The 15721-nt window shown below is 49.8% G+C and overlaps 1 protein-coding gene across 1 annotated transcript in view; it reads left to right on the top strand.

Annotated features, from left to right (window-relative positions):
- Positions 1-15721, top strand: part of nrp1a (neuropilin 1a) — a 63869-nt gene that overhangs the window by 22724 nt on the left and 25424 nt on the right. The window contains 3 exon segments of the mRNA XM_084475071.1: positions 1828-2055; positions 4739-4894; positions 8106-8272. Coding sequence (XP_084331197.1) covers positions 1828-2055; positions 4739-4894; positions 8106-8272 — 551 coding nt within the window.

Here is a 15721-nt window from a genome sequence, read left to right as displayed (position 1 = left end):
AAAAAAAAAGAAGTGATTCTGAAACTGAGCGATTGCCACTTCTTCTTCTTCTTCTTGCAAACATCAGCACAATGCATGCTGGGCAGCCCAGGGAGTGGAAGACAGAGCACGCAGTGGGAGTGTGCGCACATACACACACACACACACACACACACACACACACACACACACACACACACACACACACACACACACACACCAAGCTCCCCTTGCCCTACTCCATGGAAGCTGAAGATAAAAGCAAACAATCAGAGGGCGCCACAGGGGGGCTGACCAAAACAATCACATGTCATCTCGCTCGCCACAGCACACTCTGTTTCCACGCCCTGTTGGTCTTCTCTATGTTGTTGTTGTTGTTGTTGTTTTTACCGGCAGCTCGGACAAAGGATACTGGAAACGTGTTCTTCTTTGACGTTGTCTTGATAATCGTTATTGATTTGAATGAGTAAGATACAGTTGCATATATAGAGTACAGCAAAAGGCCCGACCAACAGATGAGAACAAAATGCATATTTGCAATAGGGGAGCTGTTAAAGTAATGGTGCTCTACTGTTACTGAAAGCAGCATTTCTTCTGTAGATGTCAGCTGGATTCAGAGTCAAGAGGCGTCACCCCATGGGTTTGGAAATGGGAGAGGGCCCCAGCAGCAAAGACGAGAGCGGGTTTAGCTAGTTCTTTCACAGCGCTGAATAGGTGGTGGACATGCTGTGCAGTGTACATTCTGGGACTGAATAATAGTAATTTCTATCTCAAGACTGTATGTGTGCATGTGTGTGTGTGTGTGTGTGTGTGTGTGTGTGTGTGTGTGTGTGTGGTGTGTGTGTGTGTGTGTGTGTGTGTGCACGGACATGTGTGTATCTGTGCGTGCTGGGGTCGGGGGTCTAGCAGTCCTTTGTGTGTCCTAGCAGTGCTTTTTATTTGACGCCTTAAAGGCAGAAAATCCTAGCAGATCTTGGTGCTCGGTGCTGATATTTTTGATAAAAGCTGTAATCTTAATAAAGACGAGGCCTTCTGCTGTTTCTTTTAAGCCCTGCCATGTGCCTTTCGTTCCTCTGGGATAAGCTTCTGCTTGGGATTCTGTGAACAGTAACTCATTTTAGAAATGTGTTGTCAGCTGGGGAGCGTGAATAAATATTGCGACTTTTATTGAACACATACACACATTATATATACAGACGTGTACGTGTGAGCGCACGCATGCATGCGCATGCTTGTGAGTGTGGTGTGTGTGTGTGTGTGTGTGTGTGGGTGCGTGCGTGTGTGTTGAACTCCTCATTTTGGAACAAATCAAATTGTTTATTCACCCCATACCAGTGATTAAGGCCTTTCACTCAAGTCTAAAAACACTCACTGGCCAGATGTTCCGGGAGTCCAAATGAAAAGTAGCAACCAGATCATACACACAAACACCACCCTAATCACTCACACACACCAGACACAGAGGTTTGAGTGGAACAGATCTGTGCCTTTCCATGTCCTTCGTCTGTGCGAATGTGAGTCAGACAATGTGGTGCTATAGTCTGCTGGTCGTAAAAAACCCTCCTCTGTCCAGCAAACCAGCTGGAACACTGAGTCCGGCAATACCAATGTGCACACAGAACCATCCGGAAACAAGCGAAGCAATAAAACACCAGTGCTCAATAGTAACCTTTTTGTTTGCTCTCCCCCCCTCCCTCTCTCCCTCCCTCCCTCCCCCCATCTCCTTCTTCCATTTTACTATTCCGACACCCTTCTTTCTCCTTCATCCTTCCTTGCGTCCTTCCTTCCTTCCTTCCTACCTTCCTCCCCTTCCTTCCTCCTGTCCCTCGTCTCCTTTTCTCGCTCCAGGTCCGGAATGTTCCAGGAACTTCACGTCCAACAGCGGCGTCATCAAGTCGCCCGGCTTCCCGGAGAAGTACCCCAACAACCTGGACTGCACCTTCATGATCTTCGCGCCCAAGATGTCGGAGATCGTGGTGGAGTTCGAGAGCTTTGAGCTGGAGCCCGACACCACGCCGCCCACCGGCGTTTTCTGCCGTTACGACCGTCTGGAAATCTGGGACGGCTTCCCCGGAGGTGAGGGAGCCGCGACCGGCGTCTGTGGCCGACGGGCGCACTGTTCACTGTGTGTTTCTCACTTCCACACTGGCGCTTTCAGAAACGTTTTTGATCGTTGCCAAATAGCCAGCCCTACCACTCTTCAAACAACACGGTGTTCAAACGACGCGATGCACTCTGTGCTCATGGAAATGGCCGCCGAGTGCGGTGGCCCCTCTTCGCTTTGTATTTCTCTTTCTCCATTTCTTAATTTATTTACAGGCTAATTACGTTATTCAAAACAGCTGTGCCAGAGTGAAGTCCAGGCATGTTGTCACCACGGAGACGACGTGATCGTTCAGCTCAGCTACTCTCAGTAACAAGCGCTCCCTGATTGGCCTAACCCCCTCGCTTTCCTCTCCCTGCCACAGGCTGCGTTGCCTCGAAGGCTCTGTTTGTATATCTTCCTGTTGGAGCTCAGCAGTCCAGGCTCAGATGTTTGAGTGGTCGCTGATCTCCAGCCAAGTGCATTAAAACAAACACACACTCAAATTAAGTTATGCAGGGACTCACACACACACACACACACACGCACGCACGCACGCACGCACGCACAGAAACGCATCCATACACACACAACCACATTCCCACACTCACATACCAAATTAAGCAGGAACAATGAGTCATAACGGAAAGTTTCTTCTTTCTGCATTTCATGCCAGACTGAAAACATTGTATTTAGTAGACTGGAAGGGAATTGAATTGCCTTCTGTGCCTTTTAGGTGATTCATTAACACCGTTCTACCTGAGCTACAGAACCGATTTGTTAAATCAACGTTAATTGCATAAAAACAAGTTGAAAACGACACATAGGGCAGGGGATGTATCACTTCATTATCACCTTAAAAACACATCAGATTTTTTTTTTTTTATAAAGAGAAAAGGCTCAAATAAGTGATTAACTGTTAATTTATTTAATCACTGCATGAGTCGATTCAGTTATCGCCTCCTCTGTTATCTTTATTGTATTCTGTGACTTGTTTAATTATATCCACAGATCTTTGGGTTCTTTATAACAAGCCCTGGCCCTGGTGCTGAGCTGTGCACACGTCGCCCTCATACCTGAGAGGCATCCTTTAGAACGACAAACAAATCCACATATGAGAGAAAGAGCAAAAGACATGCTTGGGCACGCAAGTGTCACCCAGCCAGTGTTGGTAGTCCCTGTAGCAGCACTGCAGTCCCAGCCCCCAAGCCTTCCTGTCTTAGGGGGTGTGGGTGTACACAGTCGGCGTACCCCCCCCACCCCCCCCCCGGTGATGGATGGCTTGCGTCCTCTACCTTCTGCCCAGTTTCCCTCCATTACTTTTAGTATTTATTCCACTCTTCTACCCTGGTGGTTCTTAGCCCACACTATTTTGCTCATATGCTGAAGATGATGGCAGACGAGACGAATATATCCAGATTTACAGCCGGGGGGGAGTCTTTAAATATTAATAGAGCTGACGAGAAATGCAGATAAACTTGCAGGTTGACTTTTTTTGTTTTGTTTTTTCGCTGTTGTAGTTCAGGCCAAGTTTGACTTGTGTTGAAATACTCTGCCCTTGCACAAACACACACACACACACAGGCACACACACACACACACAATGTGAAAGCAAAGATGCTATGCAGGCCTGCATGCACATACAATTCATATAAACACACGTTCATTCACATGGACACGCACACACAAACACACAAGGCCCCCACATCCGCACACCAGACACCTATGTTATGAAGATTAATCAGAGCAATCACACTCCTGCCCTAGGTTCCTGGGGGCCTCTATGGGCCCCTTGGCCTTTTCATGTATACGCCTGACTGGAAGACGGTAAGTGGCGTGTTTATAAGATGCCGTTCGGGTGGGTTCTGTCACGGGGCCCGCACTGATCACAGCTTGGCTAATCACAGAAACACTGCGGGCCCCTGAAGCTGAATCCATACATTAACAAGCCCGGGCAGACAGAACCACCCACGGTCCCATGAGCAGGACTCACACACACAGAGCATGCAGCAACGCTCATAAAAGACTGTGGATGACAACACATACCCAAACACACACTCGCACACACACACACACACACCATGGTGATAGGTCAAGGTGTCTGTGCTCTTTCAGGTCAGACGCCTGCATGGAACTTTCTCAGCCATGACCTGCATCCGCTTCATCTCAGCTTGTGTGTATGTGTGGGTGTGTGTTGTGTGTGTGTGTTTGTAGGAAGGAATTTACAACCAGAAAACAAACAGTTTCTGACCCCGCCAAACACCAATGAACAAACTTCTGTCTTCCACTTTTTTCTTCTGCTTTTGTGTGTTTAGCAGAAACCTTGGTGTGGAATGTAGAAAGTATTTAACCATGTACAGTTTGGAGGGTCAGCGGACACACACACACACACACACACACACACACACACACACACACACACACAAATGCACAAATGCGTCACTCACACATTAGTTGTGTCACGAGGGCAGGGGTTGAGGTCATTCGTCGTTAAATCCCGTACGCGACGAGGCAAGACAAAACAAATAGTGACTTAACCCACTGCTGGCCTACATGTAACCGTGGTAACCATCCTCCTCTCTCTCTCTCTCTCTCTCTCTCTCTCTCTCTCTCTCTCTCTCTCTCTCTCTCTCTCTTTCTCTCTCTGGCTGTTTCTGTCTCTCTCTCTCTTCGCAGTGGGGCCCTACGTCGGGCGGTACTGCGGGCAGAACATGCCAGGCCGGATCATCTCCTACACGGGCATCCTGGCACTGACCATCTTCACGGACAGTGCCATCGCCAAGGAGGGCTTCTCCGCCAACTTCACCGTCATCGAAAGGACAGTGCCCGAGGGTGAGTTGATTTGTGTAAAGAAACTAAAGGAGAGAGAGAGAGAGAGAGAGAGAGAGAGAGAGAGAGAGAGAGAGAGAGAGAGAGAGAGAGAGGTGGTGGTGGGGGAATGCAGGTAGGCAGTAATGCAGAAAGGAGGATTTGGGAACAAATCCACTGGGGATCGTCATCCAGAACAAAGAACAAACGTAGCGGGTCGAGACCCAGAGAGATCTGTCCGCCTCAGTCTGGATCAGACAAGCTTCATGGGATTTGCTTATTCCTGGAGTCTGAGGCAGAGAAGCTGATAAGAAGAGCAAGCAAGCAAAAACGCGAGAAAAAAACGCAAGCAGAAATAATAATACTCCCCGCTGAGGTAATAAATAAAAGCAAAAAATGGAGAAAAGCAGGTTAACCTGAGCTCTACATGAACATTTTGCTTATATTTCATTCGGTGAGTTTACAGAGTTCTGGAGGAACTCTATCAAAACAACACCAACCCCTGTCTTTACTACAGGGGAAATGTGTTACTAGGTCCGGGGGGGGGGGGGGGGGGTGGGGGAGGGGGGGGTGGGGGGCCCATCTTCTGTGGTTTATAACCCCCGGGGCCTTCACTGGGCTGGAGGGAAGGGCAATGAGTGTGGGCCCCCTGCCTGGAAAACGCATCCAACCCAAGACCCATCACACACAGTCACACACACACACACACACACACACACACACACATACACACACACATACACACAATCACACACACACACAAACAAACACACGTATAAAGTGACATGCCCAGGGCTTTCACATGCGGCGTCATCACCACGGGATCTGACCTGCTCTGGCCCCGCTCTGCGAGAAGCTTGGACTAAACATTTCATTAAGCGAGACGAGGAGGACCAGCAATGCAAGCGGTCGTAAATCTGTCCCTTACAAGGGACCACCCCAAACTATACATACACACACACACACACACACACACATGCCTACACATTCACACTCGCTCGCTCGCACGTACACACCCACACACACATTCCTCTAATGTGGCCGGTAATGGCGTATGCCGGTCCATGCATTAAACAAATCTATTAATCATTTCCAGTGGAATATATTTTTCTTTCATCCTCGGGGAAGGCTAGCATAATGATAGACCTTAAATAAACATGCACACACATGCACAAGCGAACAGAACAGACCATGGCAAATGATTTGATTAATGTTTATGCCATCACCCCTTTTTAATTTACTACGAGTTCTTTGGAGTCTGTAATCACAGATCTTATATCGGATTACCTAATCAGAGATAAAACGCCAGGGTGCTTGACACCCGAACATAAATAGCCTTTCATTTTACAAGAGCCTATGGGTCCTACATCAGCAGCGAGCGCACACGTGAAAGGAAGCGAGTCTGAACATCTTCCCGCCTTTTCAGATGGTTTTTCAACGACTTGCAGCAATTAAATCATTCATAAGCTCCTCATGCATATTCCACCGAGGATTTTGGCGCCTTCGCAAGTTACTGGTGGAAGGTGATAAAACCTGGTCGTCCATCTACCCACCACCCATCGACTCCTTCACGGCCCTGTCTCTGTCTCGCTGGTCTTATCTCTACCTGGCGCTCACTCCCGTTATCTCTTTCCATTGTTCCCTCACCTGTCTCCCCAGCCTTTACCCCTGGATACGCTTTGGTTTCAGAACCGATCCAGAACGGCTGAAGTTTGTGTGTTTGTGAGGACGTGCCGTTACAGGAGTGAGTGCGAGAACAAAGAACCGCATTCAAACAGGAGGAGAGGGCGGTGCCAGCCGTCCTTGCAACACACTGAGCTTGTGGTGCGCAGCAATCTGCCACCTCCACACACATGAGATCCATGAGATCTTCACACCTACGGCACACCCAGTGGGAGTGCAGAACGCACCCTCCCCGAGGGAGACACAAGGCGTGCTCACCAGCACTCGTAGCCAACGGTGGGTGTCGACGGCGGAGGGCGTCTGTTTAAGATCCACGTCAGAGCTCAGCCCGAAAGTACCGCACATCCTTTTACCCAAATATACGACGGGCCCGGAGAGAGAGAGAGAGAGAAAGTGTGTGGGTGGGTGGGTGGGTGTGTGTGTGGGGGTGGGTGGGTGTGTGTGTGGTGGGGTGCTCCTTTGTTGGGGACAGATTTACGGCCCCTGGCAGCAGTTTGTCTCTGTTAATGAAATGTTCAGCCCGGGCCTTTCTCATATTGGGGCCGCGGCAGGTCAGCCCCCAATCCCCTCCCCCCCCCCCCCGGGACAGAGATGCTGCATTTAGAGAGACCCCCGTCTACATGACCATATGAGAACCCCCCCCCCCTTCCTCCTCCCTCCTCCCCAAATACCTCTACGTCTGCTGGTAGTGTGGGTACATGACCACTGCTGGGAGGGAGGGGGGTCAAACAGTCACCAGCAGAGTCAGTATGTCTAACCCCCAGGGGGTCAAAGCCCCCCCCCCCCAACCCCCCCCCGCACACACACACACACACCCAACCCATACAATCATCTACCAGCCCTCATCCTTGCACCCCCCCAGCCCAGCCCCCCCCCCCCCCCCCCCCCACCTCCACCACCACCACCACCACCAGACGCCTGCAAACCTACGTCAACAAAAACAAGGGGAGCCCCCCACCCGCCTCCACCACCACCATCCTTATGCCGCGTTAAGCTGTGAGAGTCAAGTGGGGGAAATATGCAACGTCTGTAAAATGGAGATAACGCTCCGACTAGGAGCACATTTTATTGGGAGGTTGGAAGCAGACGGAGAAAAAGCAGGAGGACAGAGAGAGGTCACCGTGACAGGCCTTAACTTAGCATCGCTCTGAATGTTTCATGAACGCATTCAGAGCGCCCCCGTCCTGCGTCCATTAAGAGCAGAAAATAGACCGTGGGGGTGTGAGAGAGAGGGGGGAGAGAAAGAGAGAAGGATTGGAAGAAAGAAAGGAAGAAAAACTAAAGATGGATGGATAGAGAGAGAGAAGGAAGGGAAATAACTAAAATCAAAAAGGAACGAGCGACAGGGTGGAGACACTGTGATTCACCGAGGTGATGCGCTCTTAAGCACGGCCACCAGGGACGAGTGCCCCATCCTCGTGTTCCCCCCCCCGCGGGGCATGCCTGTGGCTCAGGAGGACCGGCTGTGAAAGCACTCAGCAGTCTTGTAACCTTTTTTTTCTTCAGTTTTGCTTCTAATAAAAAATGCTCTTCCTTTTTCCCCCGCTCCCAGACTTTGACTGTACGGACCCCTTGGGACTGGAGTCGGGGGAGATCCCGTCTGACCAGATTGTGGCCTCCTCGCAGTACAACCCCAGCTGGTCCCCGGAGAGGTCCCGACTCAACTACTACGAGAACGCCTGGACGCCCGCCGAGGACTCCAACAAGGAGTGGATCCAGGTACAGTGGCGCCCCGGCACTCCTTCCTCCCTTCCCTCCCTCCTTCCTCCTCTCCTTCATTCTACCGTCGGCTCGTTCCGTCTTTTGCTTCTTTAGATCTTTCTCTCTCTCTCGTCCTGCCTCTCACTTTCCTCCTTCATGTCTTTCCCAGGGTCGTTAACTAAGGGAAAAACATACTTATTTGGGAAAACCAAGAACAGTCTTGTCGTGCGGAATTGTAACGGCCAGTGGTTTTCTGGTTCGTGTTTTGTCTTTTTCCCAGCGTACGACAAGACACAAATGTGTTTGTGTTGGGGTAAGTAATGAGCCCCTAATCGAGTATTGTTTGAGTCGCAGAGCTCCCACAGCAATTTGAGAGTTTAAACACACACTCCCTGTTTCTGGTGGTGAGTCACAGTCTGAGCTTGCGTAACGTATTATAAGTGACTTCTTCCTGATTATTTTCAGTTGGACTGTCCTTTGTCTGCCCTTCACACGGGAAGGTGGGGGCCCTTTCCTTACCAAATTCATCCAAGATTTTTTTTTCTATTTTGTCTATTTTGTCTATTTCTCTCTCTCTCTCTCTCTCTCTCTCTCTCTCTCTCTCTCTCTCTCTCTCTCTCTCTCTCTCATCCTCTCCTGCCTAAGATTGACACTTCCTGCCTAGCAGAGGGATTTTCTATGGTAGCCTCCAGCGAAAGCCAACATGCCTGGCCATGCAGACTCTCTCACACACACACACACACACACACACACACACACACACACACACACACACACACACACACACACACACACACACACACATAAGCAAACACACACTTAAATGTAGCACTCTGACACTTAAGCCAGTTTATTTTGTGAACAAAGTGCATGACATATAAAGTTAGCTTAATATGCTAACTTGGATAAGACTGAAAGGCAGGAGAAGCCTCCGTCCAGACAAGCTCAGCTCATGTAATCCCACTGTGGTTCAGCTGCCAGTGTCCACCTAGCTTGCAGCCGGACCATGTTTGATTAACTTACCCTGAACGTCTGGGCCTCACTGTGTTTTTCTTAACCTTTCTCGTGCTCCACGGCTGAGAAGTTCGATCCTCGGGGGGTGAATAATACTCCTGACCCAAAGCCACATATTTGCTCTGGGATCATCTCATTTTATTGCAATGAAAATATTATCCTGAGGACTCCTGTTGATTTCTACAGTCTAATTTAATCAATGTGTGTGTGTGTGTGTGTGTGTGTGTGTGTGTGTGTGTGTGTGTGTGTGTGTTTGTGTGTGTGTGTTAGTGTGGGAATGTATGTGGGGTTTTTATCCCTTACTACATGAATTGGAGTCTGTTTATGTGTGTCTTTGTGTGGGTATGTATGTGTGGTCTTTATCCCGTACCATCTAAAAGTGAGTGTGTCATTTTGATGAACTCGGCTCAGTGAATACGTTTGAGGACAGGAAGTCATAAAGTGGATCAGGAAAGAGAACACACGTAACCACTTCCTGCTTCCGCTCCAGTCTGATCCGACAACCGGGACAGGCAACTGTGCCTGCAATAGAATACTTGGCTGATCCCAAAAAGGAAAAGCAAAAATATCATATTAAATTGATATATTCATCTAAATCTATTTTAGACCAAATCCCCTCAACCCACAACTAAAGCCGGTTTTCTTTGCTTGTTTTTGTTTGAAATGCAAATAGTTTGGGCCGTTATCTAATGGCGGTGTTGTTTTGTATTGAACATGGGAGTTTTGTGTATTGATCAACAGAGAGTTGATCCTGCAGCCACAAGTCTAGTATTGCTTTGACTCGGATCACAACACCGCACAGGGGGAAGCAGCCGATGTGCGCATTCGATTTCTTAGCAAACGTCTTAAGAAACGGAGGCTGCTGCCTCTGCTCCGAGCAGGAGCCCAATCATCCCAAGTGTTATTAAAGGAGTGGAATTTCTGATTCCCCTTTCATTAAAGCTCAGCTTCGCCAAGCCCCGGCCCCTGCGTGGCATGTACAGATCATCCCCGCTCGCCTTCAGATGCATAGTAATCAATTCATTATTTATTTCCTGACCCATTCCGTAGCTTCAATTTGCTGCGGCGTAGGCTTGTATTATTCATGTCAAGATGGCCCTTTGATTCCGGGGCCTTCACTTTCGCTTTGCATTTCTATCCTTTCCCGTTTTTTATAATTGTATTATTATTTTTTTCTTCTTTGTAGAACATAGTGCAGATTTGTCCTCCATTTTAATGCTGTCGGCTTTTAATGCGAACAGGGGAGAGACCCGCTGCCTCAGCTGTAGATCTGTGATCGGCTCTCTGGGTAATTAGATTGGTGTGTTGTGGTTTCCAACAAAACCGAGTGCAGGGGTTGGCTGGGCTCATTAACTGTGGTGAACAGACGCACGCACACACTCAGATAGACACACACACACACACACACACACACACACACATGCACATGCACGCACATGCACAAAGATAGACACACACACAACGCACAAAAACACACACAGATAGACATACACACACACACACACACATACACATACACACAGATACACACACACACACACACACACACACACACACACACACAGATAGACACACACACACACCCACACACACACACAGATAGACACACAACGCACTTACACACAAAGACACACCACACACACACTCACACACATAAACTGATGGACAGACACCACACAAACACACACACACACACACACACACACACACACACACACACACACACACACACACACACACACACACACCCTGATTGACATTGCATCCTCTGAGGACCATAAAAAAATCCTTTCTTTCTTTCTATCTTCTGTCCCATTCTTCAGTTGTTCTCACACCATCCCTCCTTCTCCATGTCCATTCCCTTTGCTGTCATGTTATACTGAAACCTCTCTTCTCCTCTTTCCCCACCACCCCTTTCCCCTGCTCCTCTGGGAGTTTACATCTCTCTCCTCGGCCGATTGATCCAAATCAAGATGGAGTGAGAGACGTGCATATCAAGCCCCTCAGTTAGGCCTTCCCTCTCGCTCTTTGAAGTCTTTAACGGGATCAGCAGCTCCGCCAGGGTCCTGCGCAGCCGTTTGAGGCAGAGATTAATGAGCACATTCAAACCCGGCCTGACTCCTCGCGTGTCTCCTCAACGTGCCTGGGTTAAACTCGCTCGTGAGACGAACACCAACGCCATGCAGAGCTGCGGTTCTAGAGCGGCTACGGTGCAGATCTAGGTGCATGTACCTGGAACCTGCTCAATGTTTTCCAACCCTCTACAGGGGAAGGACATGATCTGGTTTTCAGGTAGGCCTTGCCCTGGTTTTCCTGGTCGGCTAGCAGACGGGACGGAGCGGAGGGGAGGGTATTCGCCGCCGTTCAGACACGTCCCCGGTGAGGGATGGATGGGAAGCGGCCAGGGGAGTCACCGATGCTCCAGAGCGATGCAATAAAAACCCTGGGGGAGGCGGTGTTGGGGGCAGGGGTGGGGGGGTGGGGGTGGACAAAGCGCTCAAGCCCACTTCGGTCTAACAGACAGCCGCCATTGATCAAGTCCGCGCAAGCAAACACGCGTCATAAATAATGCACGCCGTCTTGGAGGGGAACCCGAGCGTCGATACCTGAAAGCCTTTTTATCGAGCGTGGCGTCGCGGCAACAGGCTGCGCCTGTAATCCATGAGCCCTGTTAGGTTGAGAGTTAGCCTGTCTCGAGTTGTCCCTTAATCTTTTCAGTTAACTGCCAAAAGGGCCAACCATTATTTGGAGTCTACCTCGTGCTTTCGCTTAATACGTTGATTATTTATGTACCCGCAGTGTAGATTTGGTTGTCGATAGATAAGAGGACATGTAGTCACAGCATTGCCTTGTCTCTTGTCTCATGCGCCCGAGTCTGGGGTTGTTGTGACTGGCTCACTGTAGCTTGTGGGTTTTATTAGAGAAAGTCCTACGCCTGAAAAGGCTCTTTGTTTTCACAATAAACTTCAGTTCATCTCCCATCCGTGTCACGGTAATCCAACGTCAGTAGGCTAACTGGTTACAAGTAACGGAAGTTGTTGAGGGTTAACGTTTGGGTATAAAGCTTGCGGGGGGAGAAGCGGGGGAGCACAACCCACTCTGAACCAATTTCCTCATTCAAATCTCCAACATTGTTAGGATAACATTAGCGTTAGACCTAGAGGGCCGTTTCAACAGAACGACACCCTGTACAATTCCAGCGCTTGACTGAGGGACGCAGGCACTCATTTTCAACTTCCTAGACATAAAAACAACCACAAACTAAACAACTGTGTGACCTTCCGGGAGCTTATCATCTCATTGTCTTGGTTAAGAGGAGGAGAACATCATGAAAACCTTTTCCTTATCCAATTTTCGTCTCCCCTCGTCCTCCAAATGTGTTTTCATTTACCCCGAGGGGGCAGAGGCTCTGAAATGCCCTCTCTCTTCTCTTGCTATTGTCTCACTCTGTATCTCAACAAGGTCAGTGTGTGTGTGTGTGTGTGTGTGTGTGTGTGTGTGTGTGTGTGTGTGTGTGCGCGTGCGTGGGTGCGTGCGTGCGTGCGTGTGTGTGGTGGGGGGGGGTTCTCCCAGATCCACGGCTTTACCGCCATGCCAAAGTGATGCACAATAAGTCGGGTAATTAACGGCGGCTCGTCGCTTGATAAGTGAGAGATAGGGCGGCGTCAGACGAGGGGCTTACTGGCTGGCCGCCTGACCGACCGCCTGATCACTGACGTCATCGTTGGCATCACCTTCGTCACCATCATCATCCTCATCACCCTCACTCTCATCCAGACAGATGAATGGAAACAATGTCCTGGGGCTCCGGGGGCATCGTGCCGCAATTTGGGAGGGAGAAATAAATCCATCCGAGTACAGAGACGCAGTCTTCTTGGAGCGGCGACGCAACCACATCCGGGACTAGACACTGACAACAGCAGTGAAAGACGGGCCTGCTGTAATGAGTTCAAACTGTGAGCAAGAACAAGCACCCACGGCACAAACTCTGAAACCACATCTGACAGTGGCTCGGCCGTATTCCGGAGTTCCTCGCAGGCAGCCATCTGCATTCCGAACCCAGAGAGAGAGAGAGCCATCGCCTGGGGGGTGGAGGGGAGGGCGGCGCCTTGATGTCAGTGTTTATCACGTCTTCAGTCTCCCGCTGTTGCCCTAATCGCTAGCTAGCTCGCTTCCAGAGAGCAGCCGTGACAGGTAGTAAGGTCACCCTCTTGTCTCGCCGCAATCACTGCCTCTCGCGGTTTCGCGTTGACGCAGCGAAAAAGGTACCAAAGCCTGCACCCAATATGGCGCCGTCCCTTTAAGAGGAACCACAGCAGGTGGTTGATGCTTTTGAATGCAGGGACTGAAAATGATGGCCCATGGAAATCCTTCCCTAAACAACTGTAATTGAAGCCTTGCATGGCGACAGCGGCACTGCAGCTTACCCTCGAAAGACTCAGACACTCAGACCCTTCACTTTGCCATTTCTCGCTGTTGTCTTACCTGCTCACACACTCATCCCCGCCTTCCCCCCCCCCCAAAAAAAATCCCCCTCAACTCACTCCAATCTACCACTTTTGTCAGGATAACAGATGATCAGGGCTCGGGGAGACTGCATAATTTAATGCCAACGAAGAAGGAGTTGGGGGTGTTGGAGAGCTAAAAATATAAATGGCGATATGGTCAGGTGAGCACGTTGATGAATGGCAGGGGGCACAGACGGCCCCGCGGCATTTGAGTTATACAGCTTTCATAAAAGGAAGAGGGAGTATTAATTACACTTTAGGGTCATTGGACAAAACACCCAGCTGCTGTGTATGAATGGGATTACTTTTTTTCTTCCCCGGTTTTTATCTATTCCGCCGCAAAACTTAACGAGTCTCAAACCTCTCCCGACGACCCGAACACCACCTTCACATAAAACGAAAAAGCAGACTTGGCATGGGAAATCCAGATGAACGGATAGCTTGTTTTGATTCAAAGAAAGAAAAGTCAAAAAAGGAAAGAAAAGGTGAGTGACTGCTGGCTATCTTTCTTTACGACCCCCCCCCCCCCCCCCACCTACCCCACCCACCACCACCAGCACGGCCCCCCAGGGACCATAAAACGCCTCACAAACTTTAAAGGAACAAGAGGTAGACGGTGTCGTCTTCCCTTTTCACTGGACACAGCGGCCCTGGCCGATGGCTGCCAGATGCTGTTTGACTTTGGCCGTCCGTTAAAGAGCGTCTCCCCTCCTCGTCTCCATCAGGGGGTCTTTTGTTTGCTGTCGTTGTTGTTGTTGTTGTTGTCTTTGCTCAGGGAATGCAAATAAAGTCAGTCCCCAAGGGGGTGCGGAAATTCACCCCGGCAACCCCATACATACAGATGGGAAGACCACCCTGCCCCGAGCGCATCCACCAACACACACCCTGGCACACACACACAGACACACAGACAAAGAGTCAGCAGGGGCTAGAGGGGATGTGGTAAACGAATGGGTAGCCACAGTATTATTGTAAAATTTCTACTTTCTACTGGTAAACAAAGAAACCAATCCACGCAACTGGAGATAACGTGACTAGTGCGAACAGTATAAGTACGGCTTCCTTTTTCTTCCACAAGAACGCGCCCTTCCCCGCCGGACTCAGCCGTGTCATCATGGTGCACGCGCAACAATGACTAGTCTTCATCTGCACACAGACAGACACACACTCATATACAGTCACAACAGCGAAGGATGTCGTGAGTAATGGATGGACACCATAATCACCCCTCATAACTGTCACCCGCTTGAGGGATGATTAGGAAATTGCTGCATCAGGCGTACACATGCACATACTCTTACACACACACACACACACACACACACACACACACACACAAACACTTTAGACAAATCCTAATGCAGTGTATATCTGTTCATTGTTCTAATTGCACAGATGCTGGCGGCCGGGCTGAACCTGAACATTACAAGCGCCGACTCGACTCACTCGTCGACTCACTACTGTGTGTCTTTCCACACACAGTAGTCTGGGTGTAAACGTCTGCGCGCGCTCGCGCGTGTGGGTGTGTGGGTGGGTGGCCGGCGGCAGTGTGTCTAAGGGTTTCCAGTGCTTTGTGGATCTGTCATCCGTCCGTCCTCGTGACGGTCCAGGGACACTTGACGTGGGCCCGCGCTACAACAACCTGGACTCGCTTCTGATTAACGGCACGCCTGACTGACGCGGTCTGACTGCAGGGTTCAAACGGAAGGAAAACTCGAGACAGCGGCACGTGTGTGTGTGTGTGTGTGTGTGTGTGTGTGTGACTGGGGGGCTGTGGGGGTGGGCTGTCCCTCTTCCAGGTATGATTCACAGAGGACCTGGCAGCAGCAGGGTTCTAGAATATATTGTGTAATTTTTCTACAGGTGGGCGTCTGTCTAAACGCAGCCTCTGGAAATAACAAGACACTGTGAAGTGAACACACACACGCAGACATAACACACGCAC

This window comes from Micromesistius poutassou (assembly GCF_964030765.1).
Source record: "Micromesistius poutassou genome assembly, chromosome: 11".
In the NCBI taxonomy this organism is placed as follows: domain Eukaryota; kingdom Metazoa; phylum Chordata; class Actinopteri; order Gadiformes; family Gadidae; genus Micromesistius; species Micromesistius poutassou.
Note: the sequence above shows the minus strand (reverse complement) of the source record. Positions and strands in the feature narration are given on the sequence as shown.